This window comes from Mesoplodon mirus (genome assembly GCF_964341445.2).
Source record: "Mesoplodon mirus genome assembly, chromosome: 4".
In the NCBI taxonomy this organism is placed as follows: domain Eukaryota; kingdom Metazoa; phylum Chordata; class Mammalia; order Artiodactyla; family Ziphiidae; genus Mesoplodon; species Mesoplodon mirus.
In genome coordinates, this window is record NC_138979.1 from 42,579,407 (window position 1) to 42,606,679 (window position 27,273).

Here is a 27,273-nt window from a genome sequence, read left to right on the forward strand (position 1 = left end):
CTCTCACCACTCTTATTCAACATAGTTTTGGAAGTTTTAGCCACAGCAATCAGAAAAGAAAAGGAAATAAAAGGAATCCAAATCAGAACAGAAGAAGTAAAGCTGTCACTGTTTGCAGATGACATGATACTATACATAGAGAATCCTAAAGATGCTACCTGAAAACTACTAGAGCTAATCAAAGAATTTGGTAAAGTAGCAGGATACAAAATTAATGCCCAGTAATCTCTAGCATTCCTATACACTAATGATGAAAAATCTGAAAGTGAAATTAAGAAAACACTCCCATTTACCATTGCAACAAAAAGAATAAAATATCTAGGAATAAACCTACCTAAGGAGACAAAAGACCTGTATGCAGAAAATTATAAGACACTGATGAAAGAAATTAAAGATGATACAAATAGATGGAGAGATATACCATGTTCTTGGATTGGAAGAATCAACATTGTGAAAATGACTCTACTACCCAAAGCAATCTACAGACTCAATACAATTCCTATCAAAGTACCACTGGCATTTTGCACAGAACTAGAACAAGAAATTTCACAATTTGTATGGAAACACAGAAGACACCGAATAGCCAAAGCAATCTTGAGAATGAAAAATGGAGCTGGAGGAATCAGGCTCCGTGACTTCAGACTATACTACAAAGCTACAGTAATCAACACAGTATGGTACTGGCACATAAACAGAAATATAGATCAATGGAACAGGATAGAAAGCCCAGAGATAAACCCATGCACATATGGTCACCTTATCTTTGATAAAGGAGGCAGGAATGTACAGTGGAGAAAGGACAGCCTCTTCAATAAGTGGTGCTGGGAAAACTGGACAGGTACTTGTAAAAGTATGAGATTAGAACGCTCCTTAATACCATACACAAAAATAAGCTCAAAATGGATTAAAGACCTACATGTAAGGCCAGAAACTGTCAAACTCTTAGAGGAAAACACAGGCAGAACACTCTATGACATAAATCACAGCAAGATCCTTTTTGACCCATTCCTAGAGAAATGGAAATAAAAACAAAAATAAACAAATGGGACCTAATGAAACTTAAAAAGCTTTTGCACAGGGCTTTCTTGGTGGTGCAGTGGTGGAGGGTCCGCCTGCCGACGCAGGGGACGCGGGTTCGTGCCCCGGTCTGGGAGGATCCCACATGCCACGGATAGGCTGGCCCGTGAGCCATGGCCACTGAGCTTGTGCGTCCGGAGCCTGTGCCCCACAATGGGAGAGGCCACAGCAGTCAGAGGCCTGTGTACCGCAGCAGAAGGAAAAAAAAAAGCTTTTGCATAGCAAAGGAAACCATAAACAAGACCAAAAGACAACCCTCAGAATGGGAGAAAATATTTGCAAATGAAGCAACTGACAAAGGATTAATCTCCAAAATTTACAAGCAGCTCATGCAGCTCAATAACGAAAAAACAAACAACCCAATCCAAAAATGGGCAGAAGGCCTAAATAGACATTTCTCCAAAGAAGATACACAGATTGCCAACAAACACATGAAAGGATGCTCAACATCATTAATCATTAGAGAAATGCAAATCAAAACTACAGTGAGATATCATCTCACACCGGTCAGAATGGCCATCATCAAAAAATCTAGAAACAATAAATGCTGGAGAGGGTGTGGACAAAAGGGAACACTCTTGCACTGTTGGTGGGAATGTAAATTGTTACAGCCACTGTGGAAAACAGTATGGAGGTTCCTTTAAAAGCTACTAATAGGACTACCATATGACCCAGCAATCCCACTACTGGGCATATATCCTGAGAAAACCATAATTCAAAAAGAGTTATGTACCAAAATGTTCATTGCAGCTCTATTTACAATATCCAGGACATGGAAGCAACCTAAGTGTCCATCATCGGATGAATGGATAAAGAAGATGTGGCACATATATATAACAGAATATTACTCAGCAATAAAAAGAAACGAAATTGAGTTATTTGTAGTGAGGTGGATGGACCTAGAGTCTGTCATACAGAGTGAAGTAAGTCAGAAAGAGAAAGACAAGTACCGTATGCTAACACATATATACGGAATCTAAGAAAAAAAAAAGTCATGAAGAACCTAGGGGTAAGATGGGAATAAAGACACAGACCTACTAGAGAATGGACTTGAGGATATGGGGAGGGGGAAGGGTAAGCTGTGACAAAGTGAGAGAGTGGCATGGACATATATACACTACCAAACATAAAATAAATAGCTAGTCGGAAGCGGCCACATAGCATAGGGAGATCAGCTAGGTGGTTTGTGACCATCTAGAGGGGTGGGCTAGGGAGGGTAGGAGGGAGGGAGACGCAAGAGGAAAGAGATATGGGAACATATGTATATGTATCTGATTCAGTTTGTTATAAAGCAGCAAGTAATACACCATTTTAAAGCAACTATAGTCCAATAAAGATGTTTAAAAAAAAAAGAATTTTCAAGCCCTTTGATTCAGTTATTTCACTACTAGAAAACAAACATGAGGAAGTAATCAGATATATACATAAATATTTATATGCAAGGTTATAAGGTCATTCATTAACAGTGATAATTCAAATAGGAAAAAAACAGCAAAATTTGTATTTTTAGAAAATATAAAGGACCATATAGATGAATTATAGTTTAAAAACATGACAGAATATGACATATGTTTGTAGTCATATTTTCAAAGAACATTTATTGAGGGTAAAGGGTAAGTACTGTGGGTAAGAGTAACAAACTATAAAGCCTGGTATTCCAGGTCCTACAATACTAAAGCATATTTTATGGGGCTGTATCCAGGATGCTGGTTTCAAAAGGAACACAGCCCACTGCACTGGAATTCTCTATAAACAAATAGCCCTATATCTTGGGAGGTCACTTTAAACTCTATAGTTTTGATTTTTTAATCTATTAAGTTAGGGGGCCGATATAAACCTATATATCGCAAATCAGGGTACGTGGCAGTGTGCTAAAAGTATACAAATCTACTGGATTACTCTACAGCAGATATTCATGAAACATCAGCTTTACTTGTAAGTAAATAATTTAGCACATAATGCTTATATTAAAATAAACACAAATAATAATGCATAGGACAAAATTTACATAATTTTTAAAGAAAAGGTATCAGGCATCATAGAAATCCAGGGCCACTTTAGGTTACAACCTCAGGCATACTAAGTTTACTTAAACTACTATGACTTTAGTGACTGAAGTCTAAGAAACTGAGACAGATGAGCAAAAGTCACAGAATACAGCTGAAAAATAACATAGAAAAAAGGTAAGTGGGTACCTTATTTTCCTGTGACAGGAAGATCTTAAGGCTAGTGATAGGTATGCATATGTTGACTTACTAATGCTTAGACACAAATATGAATAAACTAACCACTTCTGTACGAAATAAAAGTTGCACGAAGTTTCAAACAATACCTTGATGAAGCAGCTGTACTCGGTATAAAGGAGGCAGCGATGTCAAAAGGCAAGTGTGCAAGCGCATAGCTAGTAAGTACCGCAAACCACACTCATCTAATGTGTCTCTTCCTGCAAAGAGGAAATATGTTTAAGGAAAAAGGAATGCAACAAATCACAAACCAGTAAAAAGTTAGAAAATAAACATTAAATATAATAATAATAATTTACACAATATATATATATTTTTGAGTGTATTCCTTTCTGAACACTTCAATATCTTTATTTATACAGCTTTACAAAAAGCATATGTATATATTAAAACTGCCAAATGAAAAAAATTGGGAAAAATATAGGTACCTATTAGTACAGGTAATAATAGTACTCAGAGCTACTCATAATAAATGAAAAGGAAAAAAATCTTGAAATCCAATAAAAATATATTAGTATAGTAAGTTAGGTATAATTTTTTAAATATTTCCTGTGCAAATTCAGATGAGATTTAAAAACAGGAATTACATAATAAAGTAAAATTATTTATTATATGATTAAATAGGTAATATTTTCTAGGTTGGTTAGCTCCAATGAAATACAGAAGATTCATTATTCAAAGATTTCAAATTTGACTCCCCAGGCTAGTGTTACCAAGTTAAGGCTGAACTCTAACCTTGATTCCACAAATTTACTCTTAGTCAAAAGTTGAGCAGAGGTATGAAAGCATGGCAAGTTTACTCAAAATTATAGGCATTGTTGGATAAAAGAAACAGAAAAATACTAACAGCGCCTAGCCTGGTAACTGCCACTTAGGAAGTACTCAAGAGTATTGAATCAAATATTTTCTTGAAGAAAATAAAATGTTTTAAATTGTCAAAGTTCCACCTCTACTTCCCATCAGCTATATTTGTTCATCCACTCACTCATGTATTCATTCAACAAAGTAAGCATCCACTACATTGGAGGCACAGTTTAGGTACTGGGGGTTTGGCAGGGAATAAGGCAAAGTCTCCACTCTCAGGGTGCTTACATCTTAGAAGACAGAGACAAACAATAAAGAAGTAATGTGTCTAGTGGAAATTAATGCTATTGAGAGAAATAAAGCAGGACTGAGAGAAAGGGAGTGCTGGGGTAAGAGGGTTCTATTTGATATAATGAGGCCAGGGAAAAACTTTCCAACAAGATGACATTTCAGCAGAAATCTGAGGAGGTAAGGGAATGAGGCATGCTTAAATCTGGAAGACAAGTATTCTGTGCAGAGGAAACAATATGCGCAAAGACCCTGAGACAGGAATGTGCCTAGTGTGTTTGTGGGACAGCAAGGAAGACAATGCAGTAGAATGGAAGTGAGCACAGATCACAAAGAGCCTTGTAGATCACTGAAGCATTTGGCTTTTTGTTCTAAAGTGAGATGGGAAGCCACAGTGTTTGTTGAGTAGAGGAGAGATTTAATGTGATTTTGTTTTAAAATAATCACTAATTCCTATGCGAAGAATAGACTGGGGTAACAAGAACGGAACAGTTTAGTAGGAGACTTTGTCAATAATTAGGCAGAATGTGACGTGACTTGGACCAGAGTGGAAACAGAATAGGTGATGAGAAATGACTGGAGTCTCCATACAGTAGAACTAATAGCATTCGCCAATGGACTGGATTAGGGCAGGAGAGAAAGCAGTCAGGAATACCTCTAAATTGTCTTACTTGAACAAATGGAAGAATTCATTTACTTAGAATCCATTTACTGAGATGGCAAGTATTTAATCTCTGAGCTTCAGTTTGCTACCTGTGAAATGGAGACATTCATTCCTGCCTTATCTACCTAATGAAAATCCTTTGTGACCAGGAGGAACCATTTTTATATTGCCTAACTAAGGATACAGTTTTGTATCCGAAAATTTAAACTGTTTTTCATGGATTATGATGTATCTATTTTCTTAATGTCTCAAATAAAAACTCTAACATATATTAAGTTTGCAACAAAGGCTTAAGGCTGTTCTGGGGAGAATCTTGCTCAACTGCACACAACTTCATAATGATTCAAATTTTTTTTAATTAATATGGTTAGAAAATAACTCATAGGCAAAATCCTCTAAAGGTCACTAGTTATTTTAATCTACAGAAAACCTTGGAGATATATTATAAAGGCATAAACCTATATGAAGAGATATATTCCAGGTAGCTTTGAGGAACAGTCTTTTTCCCTCAAACTTGGAAATCTTGTGAAATAATTAGAAGAGTATAGGCTTGGAGGCAATGATTTACCCACATCTGAACCCCAGTTCTGCCATTTACTACCTATGTGATCTTATGTGTCACTTAATCTCCCTAAGGATCAGAGTCTTCATCTATAAAATTAAGTATAATAGTAGCTACCTACTAGAAGACTGTTGTTATAATTAAATACAATAAAGTACATGAAGCACCTGGCACATAGCAATTGTTCACTCCTCCACAATATTTACTGAATGAATGAATGATCAATCATTTTCGGTTTCCTTTGCTAATGTCATCATTTAGAATCAACACCATTACTTTCAACTATCTGCATAAAAAAGAATGAAATCTAGTTTCAGGAGGCAGCCAGAATTTTTCCGGTTACAGAACGAATTCAGCAAGACACATGTTACATTAAAATGTATGAAAACCCCTTTCTCAAGAGACTTTTTGGAGAAAATTAGGTAATTATAAAATTTATTTATACCTAGAAATGCAAAGATGAACAAGTTGAGCCCAGCGGGTCCTTACAACCTGGTGGTTCAATAGTAAAATTAACAAATGGGCCATTATTATCACTAAAATTAAAATAAAAATAAACCATAGGAATCAATCTGTTCAAAAAAACCAAAAGACTATATGTCCAAAATGATATGAAGGTTTCAGGGTAAAAATTCATGTGAGGATTCACACAGATATCACAAATACATAAAGTCACATGCACAAGTCATAGCCTACCCCAATCACCTTTCCTTTTACAACTAATCATTAATAGTAACTATCAACTAGAGAGGTCATTTCCCTGCAAGGTTTAAAGAAAGACTGCAATTTAATATGTGAGTCATTATATAGATAAATACAAACAGTTCTATTAATGATAACTTTATAAATTTTTAGTTAGAGTATTTACCTGAGTAACTCTTATCTCTGTTTTCATCGAGCTCAGTACTGGTGGTAGCCACTGTATCAGCCAAAGCTACAAGGAACATCTGCTCCAAACGGGTAAGGCCTGGTAGACTTGAGTGCATAAGATGACTTGAAAGTACCCTAGCATGTTCTTGGCCAAAGTAAGCTGGTCCATATTGAGAAAGATTTATTACTTTTGATTTGTTTTCTCTTTTTTCTGGCTCTAAGTCAATATCATCTGTTGTTATATCCTGGATTTGGAACAGCTCTAAATATTGATCCTCTGGTTGACTTTCCATATGATCTTCATAGCTCTGTGGTAGTTTTGTACTTTCTTCTGAAATTCTGTAGGTTGTATCTTGATCGGCAGCAAGCAATGCATATAACGGTAGTGGGGGAATAGAATCTATCTCAGTATAATCTCGAGTACCATCTTTCCCTATGGTGACTGTATCCTTTGCTGTACTGCCACTTACACTAATGGTTCGAGAGATATGTCGCTTAGTTCCTTCTCCAGCATCAGCATCTCTAACTATTGCAACTTCTCCTGCAATGCATTTTACTAAATGAGAGAGAATAGCTTTAGCCCTGCGAACTTTCCCTAAATCCATCAATTCTAACAGCTGGGTTGGATGATACTGTGGGAGAGTAGGGGAAAGTACATGTGCAGCCTCAAATAAGCCACCGTCTTGAGCTACAGTTGGTGAACAAAAAATATCATCAGCAATAGCTGCTCCCTCAACAATACTTTTTCTTGACAACATATTAGATTTAAAGGCAGAATGATCTTGTATTGCTGTCTCTTCTGCATCAGGACCATCAGCGTCAACGTCTCCAAATTTGACAGCATGCTTCCACTGTGCATATACATGCATTTCACAATCCATTCCTACCACCAATATCCCATCTCTTACCCAAGAGAGAGAAACAGGCAGTGAAGGTGTACCATCAACAGAAGACACTAAGTCTATAGATCTAAGAAGAACCCATCTTGACCTAACTCCTTGCTTGATACTTCCACCTAGTGGTAAAGTAATGACAGCTACTCCATCCTTACTATTGATTTGCTCAGTCACAATTCCTGAAAGCCGCCCATACATGAAGATATTAGCACCGACCCCTACTGTGAGAATGTGGGAGCCATCTTCTTTTGATACCCAGTCCAAATGTACTAAATGTTTGATATTCGGAATAAGATATCTATCCTTGCTCAAAAGTGCATCTGATTTGCTGTACACAAAGAGATTACTGTCGACACTGACCCTTGAATCAAGTACACTCCCAACTTTGATCAAATCATCAAGATGAATTGTTTGTTCTAAAACCCATTCTGAACCTCCTGTAGATTCACATTCAAATATGCAAACATGCATGGAAAATTCTTTAGAAACAAAACCATTGTGATGGATAGGTTGTTTGTAAGCCACTGCAAGACGACCTGTGTATGAACAGCTAACAGCAACTGGTCTTCCCACAATGCTCACTGTACTGCTGTTATCTTCTCCTTCATCATTCATCAAGGGCCATCTCCTCCAATAATAGGTTTCCTTCTCATCAGTTTTACATTGTAGATTGGTTTCCATACTACATTTCCAGAAGCGTACTTTATTGTCAGAACAAGTTGTAACCACTAAATAAGGTGCCAGGCACACTGGATAAATTGAAGAGGAACTCAGGTGGCCTTAAAAAAGAAAAAGCAGATCGTCATAGTAATAGAAACACAAAATAATATGCTAATAATCAAATTCTAGAATGTGATTAATCCAAATCCACTATGAGCTTCTTCAGAGTAACTCTGCAGTCCCCTGCTAAACCAAATATTTCATTAAAATAAAACTCAAAAGCAATGAAGCAAGTCAATGCTTAATCAATAAACCTGTCACCTGCTGTAATTTATATGTCTTTACCACACATGCCTCACTGGACTTTCATTCTATACCTTTTATCACTTTCATCATAAATACTTAGGTAGTCATTAAAATTTGCCTTTCAAATTCCCCTAACTGGCCCGCAAATAATCCAGACACTAGATCTACCCCCACCACAAAATGTTTTCAGTCAGCTAAACAGACACTCACCTTCTTCACTAGGTTTAATTCATGCTCTCCTAACACTGAACCAGAACCCTCATATTCATTCCTGACTGCCAAAGACTAACACTTCCCATCTATTGTCAACTATAACATGAGGGGAGGGACTTCCCTAGTGGGGCAGTGGTTGAGAGTCCGCCTGCCAATGCAGGGGACACGGGTTCGAGCCCTGGCCCTGGAAGATCCCACATGCTGTGGAGCAACTAAGCCTGTGTGCCACAACTACTGAGCCCACATGCTGCAACTACTAAGGCCTGCACCTAGAGCCCATGCTCTACAACAAGAGAAGCCACCGCAACAAGAAGCCCACGCACCACAGCAAAGAGTAGCCCCCGCTCGCCACAACAAGAGAAAGCCCGCACGCAGCAACAAAGACCCAAGGCAGCCAAAAATAAATAAATTAAATAAATTAATTTTAAAAAAACTATAAGATGAGAGGTAATAGTGATTAAGATTGGGATCAGAAGGCCTGGATTCAAGTTCCATTCTATCAATGCCTGCCTAACAGTGGGAAAGCCACTTAAACATCCGAGCCTGTTCTATCTAAATAATAGGGAGGGGCTTCCCTGGTGGCGCAGTGGTTGAGAATCTGCCTGCCAATGCCTGGGACATGGGTTCGAGCCCTGGTCTGGGAAGATCCCACATGCCGCGGAGCAACTAGGCCCGTGAGCCACAACTACCGAGCCTGCGCGTCTGGAGCCTGTACTCCGCAACAAGAGAGGCCACGACAGTGAGAGGCCCGCGCACCGCGATGAACAGTGGCCCCCGCTTGCCGCAACTAGAGAAAGCCCTCGCACAGAAACGAAGACCCAACACAGCCAAAAAATAATAAATAAATAAATATTTAAATAAATAAATAATAGGGATCATGTTACTACTTCCCTTGGAGTTTTACTGTCCAACAAGACATTTGAAAGCATTTTACAGAGTCCCTGCAAAATGTAATTTATCATTATTAATTCCAATAAACTTATTTGAGTATATCCTAAACTTTCCAAATACTTTGAAAGATTCAAAAGCTGACCTAAATCTGCACCTGCCACAAAAGCCCAGAGTAAACTCTTAATGTGGTCTTTCCAACTCTGATTCCAAACCTGTGTTAGGGATGAGTAAGAGAACCTCATACTCAAAATCATTCACCAGTAATTGGAATAGTCTTGAACCTCCAATTCTGATTCCCCAAAACACTATTCGAGGAACTCCTCAATTCAAATTCCACAATGACAGAACTTTTTTTTTTTTTTTTGCGGTATGCGGGCCTCTCACTGTGGTGGCCTCTCCCGTTGCGGAACACAGGCTCCGGACGCGCAGGCTCAGCGGCCATGGCTCACGGGCCCTGTGGGATCTTCCGGACCGGGGCACGAACCCATGTCCCCTGCATCGGCAGGCGGACTCTCAACCACTGTGCCACCAGGGAAGCCCCACAATGACAGAACATTTTAAAATACAGATGCCAGTCCTGCTCTTTAAACTATTTTACCAACCTTGCTAATGTCAGTATCACTCTAGGCAAACCAAACTCTAATCTTGTATCCTATATTTTTCCCCCAAAGTATCTGCCAACTCCTGGTCAAACATACTTAATGATAGCAATACTGTGGATGAAAAGCCTTAATTAAAAAAAAAGCTTCAATAATTCACATATGACCATATTTTTCTTTCCAATTTCACTATCACAGTATTCCTATTTATAGGAAATCACAGCGTAGGCAAGAAACCTTGCATTAAAATGTTCACAGTATTTTCTGTCAAGCTGATTACATTTATCACAGGAAATTATTTCTAAAATAGACATGTTTCTAAACAGAGGTATCATTAGTAGAAAACAAATCTTTATCTCAGTGTTAACTCTGCACATATTTCAGAAGAGTTCACCCATTTTATGCACTGAAGATTGCTCTGAGCTACAACTGTCCGGTCTTAAATTTATGTTACCTGCTGAAGGCGTTGCTCTTATTACTTCAACTCCTACTGGGAGATCAAGAGGTTGGCTATATACCAGTCTGGAACTCAGAATCAGTTTACTAGCAGTTTGAAGGTTGGCAATTGATGAAGAATGTGGCATGGGGCTCACACTAGGAGAGGTTTCTGGAGAAGAGTCTATGTTCTTCTGTCCAGGGACTGGAAGTAGACTCTCTGATGAAACACCTTCTGAAGCTTTAGCTTTGAAAATAAATTATGAAATTATGAAATATATATAGTATCATCACTATATACATGAGCTAGTATAATATTTTGTGATGATTTAAGAAACATGGTTTCTTAAAAGTGCTCTGGAGACAAGATCAATTTTCAAACTTTTGCTCAGTTACCTTGATAGAATTTTTTTAAAACTATTTTACTCTTTCTTAGCATCAGCAATTACATCACAGGGATATTGTCAGTGAAGAATCACAACATGTAAGATCTAGAAAAAAAACAAGTTCTCTAGCCCAGTATTCTCAAAACACATCAAAAGCTTGAGGAACTTTTAACATGAAGGTTCTCAGGCCTAGCCACAGAAACACTGACTCAGTTGTTTTGGGGTAGATCCCATAAATCTGCATTAATAAGCAGCCAAGGTGTTTCTGAAACAGATGGGTCATAAATCAAACTTTGAGAAATAACAAGGTACTGCCTCAATAGATGAAGAAATTTAAACTTGGAAAGCTTAATGATTTTCCGTAGGTCATAAAATTAGCTAGCGGTAAAGAAGACACTAAAATACCAGCCTACTAACTATCAAGTGCTGAAACAAGATAATAAACAAGATCTCAAGAACATATAGGGCTTCCCTGGTGGCGCAGTGGTTGAGAGTCCGCCTGCCGATGCAGGGGACACGGGTTCGTGCCCTGGTCCGGGAAGAGCTCACATGCCACGGAGCGGCTAGGCCCATGAGCCATGGCCGCTGAGCCTGCGCGTCCGGAGCCTGTGCTCCGCAACGGGAGAGGCCACAACAGTGAGAGGCCCGTGTACCGCAAAAAAAACCCCAAAAAGAACATATAAAAGTTCGAAACAAATTTAAGATAGTATTAGTTGAATGGCTTTGTAAGCATATTGACCTTGATCTTTGTCCAAAAAGCTTCCAGCTTTCACATTCAGGTGGAGTGTAAATCTCTAAGCAGATTTAGTTATCTGTGCTTCTGCTACATGTAAGAGATACTTTGCATCACATTTATTTATTTGTATGTCCATCTCCCTCCCCCCATTAGACTATGAATTCATCAAGGGCAAGGATGAGGTCTTATTAGCTTTATACATCCTGAGTAGCACCAGAATACGGAGAGATAATAATCAATCCCCTTTTGCTTCTGGTGGATTTTAAATATGTCAATCTCTTTTATAATGGCAGACCACTAAATAAGAAATGTGAAAACATTTTTTGTAAAACAGAATAAGACGACAAACTTGAATCAGTAGTCAGAAGACAGAAATACTACTCCTACTCTAAAACTAACTAGATATGTTGCCTTAAGCAAGGTACTTCATCATCTCTAGCTATTTTCTCACCTGCAAAATAAGGCTGAATTGAATCATTTCTCTTTCTGTAAACCAGGCAATTTTCTAATGCATATATCTCATGCAAAGAAAGAAAATAAGAGCAGGGGGAAAAAGCAAAAGAAAGGCTTTAAAGCCAGAAGACATAATTTTGAAACTTGGTGTGTGACAAACTAGATGTGTCATTTGGTCAAGTTACTTAATATTATTCCATTAGTAAACTGAGGGTAACATCTATCTCACATATATAAAGTACCTATCTCAGTGCCTGGTACCTAGAAGGTACTCCAAATGTTCCTTCCCCACCTAAATGTAAGTCTAGTCTATGACTTCACCCTTTGCCAGGATTTTCAACACACTGCTAAATTCACATATCAGCTTGAATGGCAATGTACACCATGTTAAATCTGCTGCACATTTTAGAACCACAAGATAGATGCTTTATGTCAAAGCTAAAGACAGCATATGATTTGTTTGCTTCCACTGTAATCTTACTGTCTGTGACCTTTTACTGCTGTCACAGAGTAAGCAAGGCAACTCTACACTAGCCCAGACCTGAGGGGAACTGCAGTGGGATACTTTCTTCATAAGCAGGGGGACAGAAGGCATCACATGATTCCTATCCCACCACAAGGATCTGTTGCTACCTCTATTAATCTCTTCAGAACCATTCCTGGCTCTGTGCCCAACTCTAGAAAACACTATATTCTCTGGTGGGTTAAGAATTCTCTTCCCGGAGGGTATTATGCGAAGTGAAATAAGTCAGACGGAGAAAGACAAGTACTGCATGGTTTCACTCATATGTGGAATAGTTTTTAAAAGTAGTAAGTGAACAAACAAAACAAAACAAAGACTAACACATAGATACAGAGAACTGATTGGTGGTTACCAGAGGGGAAAGGGGGTGGGGAAGGGCAGAATGGGTAAAGGGAGTCAACTCTATGGTGACAGATGGAAACTATACTTTTGGTGGTGAGCACACTGTACTGTATACAGAAGTCAAATTAGAATGCTATACACATGAAACTTATATAATTTTATAAACCAATGTTACCTCAATTAAAAAAAATAAAAATAAAATTCTCTTCCTGACAAGCTTTTATCAATAGATCCCTCTACCCTTGCATTCCTGTGGAACAACATGTAACGCCAAGAATTAATACCAAAGGCTTTGAATTTTTTTTTGGATTCCTCCTACCACAAGAAGATTAGGCTCAACTAGGCACAGGTAAAGGTTCTATTGAATCATTTGGCTTTTCCAGTCCTAGTTCATAGCCCAGTTAGAACTGCTATTTACACAGTTATGTGATAATGTGGATTACAAAGAGAACAAAAGACATATACATTATTATTTCTCTGTATTAAATGTTTAGCATGTATAAAATCATTAAAATTATGTAACCATCGGAAATAATAAAATATTTTCAAAACTCAAATATTTTGGGCTAATCAGTTTAAAGTAGATTCAGTTTGATATGGCTAACTATGCATTTCTTCATTTAAACAAGAATCTCTCAAAAAGTAAGTTTGTTTTAAAAAGAAAGATTCATAATCAATTTCTGTACTTCATATTACAGATCCTCTAATTTGCTAAGACATCAATGTGAATATGTAGAGCAAAAGCATGGCTGAAATATTGTTTTTAATCACTGCTGCATTTCCTAACATTCTACAAAACCAGTTCCCCCTTTGAACGGCAGATGCTCAATCACATTTTCTAAATAGCAAATCTCCTTCTTTTAGTGATGCTAAAGCTAATGTGCATGGTATCAGATGGCAGTGTGTATTAACCAACAAAAAAATACAATATTAATTCTATGGGCAAAACTGATTTATAGAGACATGGTATCTAGAACAGAGTCATAATAGGCATTTAATAAATACTAATTAAAAAATAAATCAATCTTTTTTTTTCAATATGTCTAATGTGCCCGTTGACTGGTTTGCTTTTAGATTAACCCGTTTCATTAATGATTTATGGCCTTGTAATTAGAAGTTTGGCCTATACATACTTCAATTCAGCAACTCAATTTACAGTTCACTGGATTTTCATTTTAAAGAATTAACCAACCTAAAGCATATCCAGTAAAATGAATTTATTTCGTATCATCTCTACATAAAACTGTAATATAATTACTTACCTAAACATGCCTGTACAGATTTAAGATGAAGGTGCCACATATGGAGAACAGAGCAATTATTGCTGTCCTTTTCAATTACTACTAGAAAGAACTTTTCTGAAAATGGTGGTGGTCGATATCCTATTGTTAAAGGAAAAGAATATTTAAGTTAACGTGTTTCTATAGGGTTAAGAGAAAGACATTTTAAACAAAATCTCTTGATATGTATAGAAGTTGGGAGGAAAGGGAAGAATAGATGTATAGAAGCAGTTTTATATAACTTTTGTGCTAAAAGTTAGGTGGCTATCAAAGACTAACAGGGCTACATCAAAAGTACAAAAGTGAACATGAAGGGATACCTATTGGTCAAAGATGGGACAATTTGAGCATCAAAGAATAAAAATGAATACAATTTATTAAAACTCATTGAGTTCATAAGAATACCAAAAGAGAGAGGGCACATAAGAAAAAAAGGAAAGGAAGGACAGAGGACCAGAAGGAAGAACTGAAAGGAAGAGAGAAAGGAAGAGAAAGACACAGAGAATGCAAGAGCAAGAGAGGGAGAAAAAGAACAGGAGCAAGTCAGCCTCACTGGATGACCCCTGAAGTAACTGGGGCACTAACTCCTTAATTGGAAAATTGGCAATTAAATGGAAAGAATGAACTAAACATCTATCCTGCTTTTTCTGTAGGTAAAATAGTATTTTTTAAAAAAATTAATAGTTATGGGTGGAGGGCCAATGATGGTGGTTCAGGAAAGACTTTTTAGAAAATTTATGCATTTTTTATGAAAAGACATTATTTGTGAACATAATATTCCCTACTGACAACTGCATTTTTCATATATGAAAATGAGATCTACAAAGGACAACAAAAACTTTCTTTAAAAATGAAAACCTATACATTATATGAAATTATGGGTGTGAAACTTTTGAAAATTGTGAAGCAGTATAGAATTTAAAGACCCTTTCATTTGATAAAAAAGGAAGGAAGGAAGGGAGGGAGGAGAAAAAGGAGAGAAAAAAAAAAAGAAAACCCATAATGGAAACTCATTGGCAATGAGCACTGCTAAAACTCAAACTGTGGCCTCTAAATACCATGCTCCATTGAAAGGAACAGTTTGGAGGGATGACTCCATTCTTGCAAAGGCTATCTACAAGATAAGCCTGGCATATCTTGCTGTGCCTGAAAGAAAGGAAACTATCAAAAATAATGAGGTTGTGTCAAAAGGACTCAGGACCAACTTGAAAGGGTCTTCACTAGCCTAATACAAGACAATGCAAGCATTAGAATTATGACTGCAAACTGACTGAAATATGCTAAGTACATAAAAGTTCATGACTGATAGGAGTATATCTTTGTATGTGTATTATTCTTCAGTAGTTTTTCCAAAATGGGTTCATAATGATTCACAAAATAAAAAGAAAGACAACAACAACAATAAATTCAGCCGTAACCACTGGCAGCAACCTGGGCACAAACTCCTTTGAAATCATCAATTAAAGGGAAAGAACTAAGCACTTACTCTCGCTTTCCTAAAAATAACTCTATTTCAAAATAGCCAAAAAGCTGCCATTGATAAGGGAAAGCTTTTCCTTACAAATGCTTTCCAGCTAATAAATAAATGAGAACTGATAAAACTAGAAAATCACACTTGTGCAATCCTTAATGAAATAATTGAATGGAAAGCAACAATATCAATGGAAGAAACCATGAGATAATAGATTGCTGGCAAATTCTACACTGGTGCCACCAGGTGAATTTTCTGAATCTTAGCATCACTAAAAATGAGACATCCTAACATTATGTTCTTTCTTATGACCTTCTATGATGAACAAAGCAACACCTAGGAAGTTGAACCTGGGTCAAATCAGGTCTACAGAGGTAAGTTGCACTTTACAGGAAAAATTTTAAATGACGTCACAAGTAACTGGTCAGAGAAATTCCTATAAAATAACTCTCTCTAAAACAAGTCTGTGGCATGATAAGAGTATAAAGGGGGATTACTTTAGCTTAAAAGACTCTTAAAAAATGAAACACAATGTGTGGACTCTATATGGATACGGATCCAAACAAATTAAGAACAAATAACCCTGACATTTTTTGAGACAATTAAATGAAGTAAATCTATGGACTAATTATTACAGAATTCTGAGAAATTTTGTTATTTTATCAATGTGATAACAGCACACATGTAAGCAAGTCATTTTTAGAAATGCATAAAGTACAAAGGAGCGAAACAACATGATGGCTGAGTTTGCTTTAAAATATTTCATGAAAAAGGAAAAGAAAAGAAAATAGGGTAGGTAAAGCAGGTGACAAAATCTTAAAATCATTAATCTAAGTCATGGGCATAGGAAGGTTCATTTACGCACTCTACTTTTGTCTGTAACTGGCACTTTTCTTAATTAAGAGTAATTAATTTTTAACTAAAACTTAGAAAGCACAAAATACAGCAGGGTCACGGAAGAGGAGAAATACACATTTCAAGTCCCTTAAGGAAACAGCTACAAAATCAAGAGAAACTTTGTACAAAAATTAAAGGAAAACCAAGAAAAGCATCGGGAAATCTTTCAGCCTGATTTCACAGTGACATAAAGAAATATCTGGGATTGACATATATACACTAATATGTATAAAATAGATAACTAATGAGAACCTGCTATATAGCATAAGGAACTCCACTCAGTGCTCTGCGGTAACCTAAATGGGAAGGAAATCCAAAGAAGAGGGGATATATGTATACATATAGCTGATTCACTTTACTGTACAGCAGAAACTAACACAACATTGTAAAGCAACTATACCCCCAACAAAAAGAAAAAAAGAAAAAGAAAAAGAAATATCAAGGGAATTCCCTGGCGGTCCAGTGGTTAGGACTTGGTGCTTTCACTGCCATGGGCCCGGGTTCGATCCCTGGTTGGGGAACTAAGATCTCACAAGCCAAAAAATATAAATATATATATCTCAAAAGAGGGAAATAAAATAATATTTTTAAATCCAGGTCTTCCAATTAAAAACATTACTTAAAAAATACCAACCTTATATAAGCATTGTTTTCTAGTAGGTTGGCATGTATTCCCTGTTAGAAGTAGCATGATAATTGATAGTTAGATTTGCAGGAAAGCATATAAAAAAGTTTAACCCAAGTAAAGGTGAAATACTATGGAAAAGCACATTTTAAATCTATACAGTACTGTTATGCTATAGTGACAGTGAAATAAAACTGAACGTGACAACTGAATAACTTAGAAAGAAGAAAAGTTCTGATCTATGAAGAAAGATGCATGAAAGGGAAAAAATTATTAGTCTGAGGGGTGAAAAGATGTTTGAGCTAAGCCTCACAGAAGACAGAACTCATTCTGATTTTCCACTAAAGAAAATGAAATTAACTGTACAAATTCAGTAGAAATACCTTCCATAAATGACTATACATAATTCTGTGATAAAAGCTATACTAAGAAAATTAAATATGTCCTTCTAGATACTCACAATCTATAACCAAATGAGATAAAGTATCTGGAAACCCTTTATAAACTAAAAACTATTAATCACAGAAAATGAATTCTTAAAGTAGGACATGTCTTTCCTACCTTCAAACAGAAAGTATTCTACTCAGTATGTTCTATTTTCAAATTTCATTTTCAAATAGAACATGAAAGTTTTACAAGTACAAAGTATAACTTCTAAAAGGAATATTTAAAGCTAAATAATAAAGTTTAAATATCATACGGTTTGTTCTTGGAAGGTCTTAGGAGAACTACTTTCTTTCACAAGAAGAAGAAAGAAATACAACCCTTCAGAGAGGAAAAATATGAGATGGTACCTTTAATTCCTGGTATACCATACAACATAATACCTAAGCGTACCTAAGCTTCCTGGTATACCAAACAACATAATATCTCCCTCCTATATTTATCAATAATCTTTAGTAAACTTATATTAATTGGCTTCCTTAAGATACCAGAGGGATACTTATTACCAATCAAAATAATTTAATTGTAGAGTTGAACAAATGAAGTTAAGTTTTTAAACAATTAAACTAGGTTTCATAAATAACATTTCTTGGCAAAAGGCTATGTCACCAGAGAACTTGTCTTTCAAAATATAATTTTTACCCTCATGTGTTCTTCACTTACAAAAAAGCAATTCTGATAGAACTAGTGTATTTGCCAAAAATCATGAGTGATGACTTTTGATATAAAGATCCACACTCAATGAAAGTTTGGAGGTTTTCTAAGATTAAGGTATTGAACTCAAGACTATTTTTTAAAAGTACCTTGTGATGGTTGAAAAAATATTTCTGTTTCCTTTTTCTCCATGTCTTCCTTATGTGGCTTATATCCTCTAATGAAGTCTTCTTGAAACACATGAAGCAACTGTGTATTTGAGCCACACTACAAATATGAAAAAAGTAAAGTTTTATCTTTGAAATTCTGTATCTTCCACCCACTACCTCCCCAAGAACCCTAATATAAAATAGAAGAGGGCTTCCCTGGTGGCGCAGTGGTTGAGAGTCCGCCTGCCGATGCAGGGGACACGGGTTCGTGCCCCGATCCCGGAGGATCCCACGTGCCGCGGAGCGGCTGGGCCCGCGAGCCATGGCCGCGGAGCCTGTGTGTCCGGAGCCTGTGCTCCGCAACGGGAGAGGCCACAGCAGTGAGAGGCCCGCGTACAGCAAAAAAAATAAAAATAAAAAAAATAAAATAGAAGAAAAAAACTCTCTAACAATTTCTATTCTTTATAGAATGACTAATTAGAGTGGAAAAAGAGAAAAAAATCATCAGATAAATTACTTTCAAAGATGCTATAGTCATCAGCAGAACTGTGAAATTCTAGTAAAAACAAATCAACAGGTTTGCATCTCAAAAAAAAAAAACCAAGTAATCTAGGCCACTGAGTTCAAAAATATCAGGTCTTATGACTGGCTGGAGAAGGCCATGCAGACCATATTAAGCACACTACCATAGGTTCTTTTTCTAATTCTACTTGAGAACCAAAACAAACAAACAAACAAAAAACAAACCAGAAAGGTCCTCAAAGTACTTCCAGTAAGTCTGTCTAGTGGGAATTATGAAGGATCCTATAACAGCCAGTAGGAATAACACATCTCTGAAGAAATGTATTTACATTTAAGTAACTAAGATTTCTAAAAGAATAGATGAAACATCACAGTCAGCTGATGCTACAAAATCATGTTTGGGATCTCACAGTGAAGAAGAGTAAAGATAATCACAAATAGCTACTTAGAATCACAAAAGTGAACTGAAATTCAAGGAAAGGCTAAATCCAAACAAAAGCTTATTATGGAAGTAGGTCAAGACAATTTGATGGCTGCCCCACAGATTTCAAGGAAGGCAAGCAGCTATGATAATCTTGGCACTGAATGGATGGGCTATAATCTTAGAGAATAAAGCAAATCACCCTCCTTTCATAGTATTGATAGAAGGAAATAAAATGACTATGACATTAGGTTGACCCACAAAATTTTTATGAAAGTGATAAGGTATTTTTATATCTCTCCATACAGAAACATAAAAAAATCCCTTCACATTCATAGCATAAAAGGTCACCTTCCCTGTGGGAACAGATGTATATGTATGACTGATTCACTTTGTTATAAAGCAGAAACTAATAAAAATTTTTTAAAAAAAGGTCACCTTCCCCAGGGAAGAAGAATAAATGAAAGAAAAGGGAAGGGTGATGCTTTCATGGATATAGAAATCATACAGCACATTGGAAACACAGAATGATTTATAAGCCTAAGCCATTTATTAGTGCTTGCAGTTTACCAGCCCTTGTGATAAAGATAGCCACAAATGGAAAGGGAAAAATCTTCAAAAAATATGAAGTAAAAAGCAAAATGCTAGGTGAAAGAGGTCTGTAATAATATCCCATGGTACAGAGTAGAGAAGGGGCTACACTGGGGAAATGAATTTAACTCGCAGTTCATTAAAAATTAAGACATTTATGGGCTGAAGCTAATACTCTCCCATATCCCTATGGAGTGAAAAAAAGGAAATCACAAGTTAAGGGTTTCCTAGGAGGCGTTAGTAATTTGAGTCTGGCAGCCGCATTTCTGTTGCCAAGAGCTGATGTGGTAATTTCTCTACATTGGTGGAAATTATTACATTTTCCCTAACAGAATGTGCAAGGCATCATGGAAAAATAATGACATAACACTATATTTGTTTTTAAATATGGTTGGCTCTTTCTTCATTTCCTTGTTTGAAAATAGTTGGTAACTTCCTCATCAAAGTAACCTTTTTTCATATTTGGAATGAATATATTACTTCTATCCCCTTCAGTCCACAAACATGATCCTGAAGAAACAAATATGAGGGCTATAATGGGATTTACAAACTCCCTGTAGAGGGAAGGGTTCTCCTTCTTTTCTAGGTAGGGGCTAGGAAAGAACACTGCCTACACAAAAGACCTGTACTTAGAAAGTAAATGCATACTTTGATCCTACTTCCATCTTCATTTTAATGGATCTTATAAAAATACCTAATACTCAGCCTAACAAAGCAAACACTCTTAAAGCTGATGTCACCATCTACTGAGTTGAAATGAATAACAATATAAAAAGAAAAACCACAAACCGGGCCTCTATGCAGCTGTACTGTATTTTCCTTCATGGCTTCCCTGACTGAATCAAATGACCTTTAAACAGGAAATAAGGCTACAGATACAATTCAACTGGAGAAGAAGAATTCGTAAATCATTGGAGATTTTCACTAAGGAAATCAAGAGAAGTTGGCTATATTTAGTATCAAACAAGAGAACTATTCTGCAATGAAATATAGTTGACTCTTGAACTGCACAGGTCCCCTTACATGGGAAGTTTTTTCAATAGTAATTATTATAGTACTACTCAATCTGCAGTTAACTGTATATGCAGATGCAGAACTGAGGATCCAGAAAGCTGACTGTAAGTTATACGTGCATTTTCTATAGTGAGAAGGGTCAGTGCTCCTAACCCCCAAGTTGTTCAAGGTTCAACTGTGTATCTTATGCATATTAAGCACTCTGGGATAAAGTATGTTAGTAACACCAATTCATAAGCATGGTTTTACTTGGTTGGTTATTGCATTGAGTTCAATAATGCAGCCAGGTCGAGCAGTAGACTGTTGGCTCACAATATTAAACACTTCTCCAATAAGTTTCTGTAAAAAAAAAAAAAAAAAAAAAAAGTTAATGATCAACAACATATGAATCTACTGTCAATATGACACAGCATCTCGGACATTAAAGGCCCTTCTAAATATTCACTGACTAACAAATGGCAATTCATACATTCAAAGAAATATTTCAACTTTCTTTACTCATTCTCATTTTAAAAATTAACTAAGGAAAAAAATCTATAGTGTTTACGTAAACAGTATATAACTTCAAGGCATCTAGTTCTTTGAACATGTCTTCATTTAGCAACCTTAATGCTCCATGAGAGATCTGGCTGAGGATGTAGCCCTATGCCTATGTGTATGGTTTGCAGATATGCAATGCCATATAAAAGTACAACCCTGCCAGGTCGAAGATAAGGGTAAAGGTTGAGAAGTGGGACTCTGTGTCTTGGGATGGGGATGTGTAAACTAAGAGGAAGCCTAACTTTGAATCCCAAAACGCCAAAACCTTTCTGCTGAAAAAAGCAGTTTTCCTTCTCCCTCCTTCCAAGCAGCATTCTCTAGCATAAAAACTGAGATGCCGGGCTTCCCTGGTGGCGCAGTGGTTGAGAGTCCGCCTGCCGATGCAGGGGACATGGGTTCGTGCCCTGGTCCGGGAAAATCCCACATGCCACAGAGCGGCTGGGTCCATGAGACATGGCCGCTGAGCCTGCGCGTCCGGAGCCTGTGCTCCGCAACGGGAGAGGCCACAACAGTGAGAGGCCTGCGTACCACAAAAAAAAAAAAAAAAAAAACTGAGATGCCCATTCTCCTCAGCACCACCTCCACTATTTACTACCTTCAGGCCACTAAGAGGAATAAGATCCCAGCTTAGCCTAGGAGACTAAGTACAAGGTTGGCTATGGGAAAGCAGCATATACACCGGAGTTGTAGGATCTTTCCAATTTGTATCAGCAGAATTCCAGAGTGCATGAATGGGAACAGATTATAGGGTTATTAGACAAAGGAGGACAAAATATGTGCTTGGGTAGGGCTGAATTTATTGTTATGGGTATATTCACCCAAGATTCAGGATTTAAAATGTTAGCTCAGACATCTGGAAGTGGTGCCAACAGTCTGCTGGGTTTGTCCACTTGAAATCTGGACTCAACTGTGGCCTACAGTTGGTGAGATTAAAACACTGGAATTTCTCTAACACACCATGAATCTTAGCTACTTAAAGTGTGGTCACTAGACCAGTAGCAACAGATTTTCATAAATGCAGACTCCCAGACCCCAAAGCTAATACATCTGCATTTTAACAAGCTCTCCAGATGATTCATGTGCATCCTGAAGTTTAAGAAGTACTGCTGCAGATCAATGGTTCTCAGACTTGGGTGCACACTGAACAACCTGGGGAGCTTTAATGATCACTGATGTTTAGATCCCACTTTCATACATTGACGTACTGGTCTGGGGTACAATCTGATCATCAGGCATTTTACAAGCTCCTCAGCTGCTTCCAACATATAGCCAAGGCCGAGATCTCCTCACAGGAATACCTATTCCAGCTAAGGATGTGCCTTCCCTGCCCACAATTATTCTGCCAGCACTATAACCAATGGAGATACCGAATGCCTTATTCAACACTACAGGATCCTGCTCAACTTCACCCTCAATTTTAAGGGGGCACCAAAAGCTCAATAATCAAGATAAATAATATCTTAATGCAATATTTTTTTATTTTTTTGCGGTACGCGGGCCTCACTGTTGTGGCCTCTCCTGTTGCGGAGCACAGGTTCCGGATGCGCAGGCTCAGCGGCCATGGCTCACGGGCCTAGCCGCTCCGCAGCACGTGGGATCTTCCCGGACCGGGGCACGAACCTGTGTCCCCTGCATCAGCAGGTGGACTCTCAACCACTGTGCCACCAGGGAAGCTCAATGCAATATTTTTAAATAAAAATTAATGTAAAAAATCATAATGAATAAGATAGCAAAATCTTTTTTTTTAACATTTGTTTACTTATTTGGCTGCGTTGGGTCTTAGTCACGGTATACAGGCTCTTCATTGCTCGCGCTAGCTTCTCTCTAGTTGCAGTAGGCGAGCTCCAGAGCGCACAGGCTCAGTAGTTGTGGCGTATGGGCTTAGTTGCCCTGCAGCATGTGGGATCTTAGTTCCCCAACCAGGGGTTGAACCCATGTTCCCTGCATTGGAAGGCAGATTCTTAACCACTACACCACCAGGGAAGTCCCGCAAAATGTTAAATACAGGATCCAGCAGTATCTTGATGAGCCATATTGGAGCATAAGGCAAAAGTAAAACTGCACAGACATGTTTTTATGCATTTTTTAATGGTTATTTTTTTTCAGAACATTAAGTGGTTGAAAAATATTTAAAAATTGAAAAGTAAGTATATTAAAATTCACAATATTTTAAATTTAAGTTTATTTTTACCAAAAATAAGATTAATTATAATTTTACTTTTCTAGCTTTAAGAAAGTAAACACTTTTTTTCATCTACTTCAATTATCTTGTTTTCAATATAGACAACTTCTTAGTTTGACAGTCTCTTGACCAAGTGACAATCTTAGTTTGTTTTTTTTTTATTAACATTTTTATTGGAGTATAATTGCTTTACAATGGTGTGTTAGTTTCTGCTGTATAACAAAGTTAATCAGCTATAAGTATACATATATCCCCATATCTCCTCCCTCTTGCGTCTCCCTCCCACCCTCCCTATCCCAGCCCTCTAGGTGGTCACAAAGCAACAAGCTCATCTCCCTGTGCTATGCGGCTGCTTCCCACTAGCTATCTATTTTACGTTTGGTAGTGTATATATGTCCATGCCACTCTCTCACTTCATCCCAGCTTACCATTCCCCCTCCCCATATCCTCAAGTCCATTCTCTAGTAGGTCTGTGTCTTTATTCCCATCTTACCCCTAGGTTCTTCATGACCTTTTTTTTTTTTTCTTAGATTCCATATATATGTGTTAGCATATGGTATTTGTTTCTCTCCTTCTGACTTACTTCACTCTTTATGACGGACTCTAGGCCCATCCACCTCACTACAAATAACTCAATATTGTTTCTTTTTATGTCTGAGTAATATTCCATTGTATATATGTGCCACATCTTCTTTATCCATTCATCTGTCAATGGACACTTAGGTTGCTTCCATGTCCTGGCTATTGTAAAGAGAGCTGCAATGAACATTCTGGTACATGACTTTTTTTTTCTTTTTTAAGACTTTGTAACAAGAGTGGCATTTATGTTTCTTAAAACTAACTTCTATAGTAGAGTATAATACAGAAAAAAAGACACTTTAACAAGAGAAATATGGAATGAATCATAAACCCACATGATGACAAAGGAATGAAAATGCTTAAAGAAAACACAACTCCATCAAATACTACCATGCACTAAAATTAATCTGACAAACTATGTACACTTCTAGTAATTTTTTTCAAACTTAATGGTAAAAGATGTGAAACTGTGATTCAGTAGGAACAGATCAATCTCTGTTTTGCCTGGGTTTCAAACTTTCTGATGGCATCAACTATTCCACTATATTAGAAACAGCAAGCAGTCTTAAGTACTGCATCCATACATCATGGACTTTCTTGCAATAAAATGTTTTTGTGTTTTTAACTTATCGTAAACAAACTCACAATCAGGAGGGGGAAAAAAAACAACACTTTTTCCAACTCCATGTTCTGAATGGGGTTTCAGGTAAAGAATCAATGTTTGGCAAAGAGAACAAGAATCTCTGTAAGCATTAAAGTATTGATGATATAGAAGCCCTTTGTATATATCCCAGTTTTTTATTACCAGCTTACTTTATTTTATTTATTTATTTATACTTTTTTTTTTTTTTTTACGGTACGCGGGCCTCTCACCGTTGTGGCCTCACCCGTTGCGGAGCACAGGCTCCGGACGTGCAGGCTCAGCGGCCATGGCTCACGGACCCAGCCGCTCCGCAGCATGTGGGATCTTCCTGGACCAGGGCACGAACCCGTGTCCCCTGCATCGGCAGGCGGACTCTCAACCACTGCGCCACCAGGGAAGCCCCAGATTACTTTATTTTAGATGACCTACACTATGGCTCAGAAATGTTAACTTTTAACAGGACTCATGACCTAACTCACTAATTACTTCTATCTGCTTAGTCACTTGCACAATCCATGTGTTCATCTTGGCTTCAACCAAGTCTTATTATTTTGTTGTTTTATTTTTACAGCAGTATTGAATGTCCTATAAGTACCTCTCCCAGTTCTATCTGGAAGCCTGTATTAGAGAACAAGCAACAACAAACTTACTGACTATATACCTCAGGCTTCTCCAATAATACTTAAACCCCTCAGCCAAAATGCCTTTTTATGTCAGGTCTGGCCTGGGGACATGGTGATGGACCTGTTCTTTAACAGCCCTGGCTATCAAAGCAAGGCCCGAAGGGACAACAGACAGAAGGAAAGTCAATTTAATTATTCTTACATCTGTCCACTCCCTCTTGGGTCATCAACACTCAAGTTCTACAGGCACACTCAATAACCTAAGGTATCAAAGGGAGTTCCCATGAGAACGAGCCCAGCAGTTATCTACCTTACTTGCCTGTCATTGACTAGGCTCTCCAGGTAAGTACAAATGCAATAGAATTCTTAAGACACAAGAACTTCCTCTTTGACTCAGAAGAGTAAGGAAACATGTGCAACATAAGCGTGTAAAGCAATAAATTCTAATCAATGTTGCAAAAAGTGCTGTTACGGTAACACCAATCAGCTCAAACTAACTTTCTAAAAACATTTTTTTAGGATAGGCTGGCTAACATTCAAAAAATTGCCCATATACGTTCTTAGCTTACATTCTATTTAAACATTTCCAGAGCAAGTAGTAACTAGAACAGACAAAAAACAGACAATATATCTGGACCTAAACCTAAATGTGAAATTGGGTCCATAGGCACACTCTTAACCATTTTCCGAAAGAAACATGTTTAAACGGCTTTACAATGCAGAGCTATGGCTTCCCAGAAGGGTTGCAAATCAATCTCCACAGGTGAGCTAGTTTCCGTTGAAGTAGCTCGGTTAGGGGACACTACAGTCAGTCTTGGGGGAGCTTCGTGGTAGAGGAACTTTTCCACACAGGAAGCTAATCAAATCTTCTTTATGAATAGCTCTTCTGAGCTTTTTAACCCAAGCCAACACATCCTTATTGCGTCGCTGATAGCCAATCTGAATTCCAATATCACAACTTCCCTGATGGGTATCCACGCTTTCTTTGTAGAGGCTGGTGACGGCGGTGGCTGCGTTTTGGAAGGGAAGCCAGACAGAAAGTCCTGGCTGCTGACACACTCGGTCTTTGTAGAGCTGGGCCACAGTGGTGGCCGAGTTCTGGGACAGGTGCCACAGCTTCTGCTGCTTGTGCTCGGGCTCCGCGGCGGCCGCCGCCTCCTCCTGCAGCTCGGGGGGTGGCTGCTCGTCCAGCTCGTCCTCGGCCAGGCACTGCCGCTCCCACTTGAAGAACCAATGCTCGGGCGATGCTCCTGGATCTCGGCCTCGCCCTCCTCCTTCCGCTCCTCCATCCTCCGCGCCCTCCCGTGACCTCGCAGCCACCTCGGCCGCGTCCTCCTCAGGCGGGGCCCCGCAGGAGCGTGGTCGTCGAGAGGCCCGGCGGCGGGGCCCAGCGGCGGGGCCCAGCGGCATTCGGCGGTTCCTCACAGTGGCCCAGGCCTTCTGCACCCAGACGGCCTGCAAGCCCCGCCCCGCCGCTCTGCGCTGCCCGGGACGACCCCCGCCGCAGTCCTCCCCACCCCCGGCCCCTGCAGAAGGTCGCTGCGGACAGGATGAACGCCGCTGCCTCTCGCCTTGCCGGCCTGAGCGCGTCTACCGCCCGCCATGGCGCCGCGGCCTCCCTATGGCCGCCGCCGCCTCAGACCGCCAACCGCTCTCCGTAGCCCTGCCTGCGCCGCTGAGCCCACCCCAA

The 27,273-nt window shown here is 38.3% G+C and overlaps 1 protein-coding gene and 1 pseudogene across 4 annotated transcripts in view; both read right to left on the reverse strand.

The window, feature by feature from the left end:
- The window catches only part of DMXL2 (Dmx like 2), a 174,489-nt gene that overhangs the window by 68,296 nt on the left and 78,920 nt on the right, over window positions 1-27,273 (reverse strand). For all 3 annotated transcript variants that reach the window (XM_082620084.1, XM_082620083.1, XM_082620085.1), the window contains 6 exons: window positions 21,266-21,355; window positions 18,469-18,586; window positions 14,211-14,330; window positions 10,528-10,755; window positions 6,507-8,183; window positions 3,410-3,520 (listed from right to left, as the gene is read on the reverse strand). In XM_082620084.1, the coding sequence (XP_082476210.1) occupies window positions 3,410-3,520; window positions 6,507-8,183; window positions 10,528-10,755; window positions 14,211-14,330; window positions 18,469-18,586; window positions 21,266-21,355 (2,344 nt within the window). The remainder of the gene's footprint in view (window positions 1-3,409; window positions 3,521-6,506; window positions 8,184-10,527; window positions 10,756-14,210; window positions 14,331-18,468; window positions 18,587-21,265; window positions 21,356-27,273) is intronic.
- Window positions 26,285-26,993, reverse strand: LOC309802241 (HUWE1-associated protein modifying stress responses 1-like; annotated as a pseudogene). Its single transcript has one exon. The product of its transcript is annotated as an HUWE1-associated protein modifying stress responses 1-like (transcript).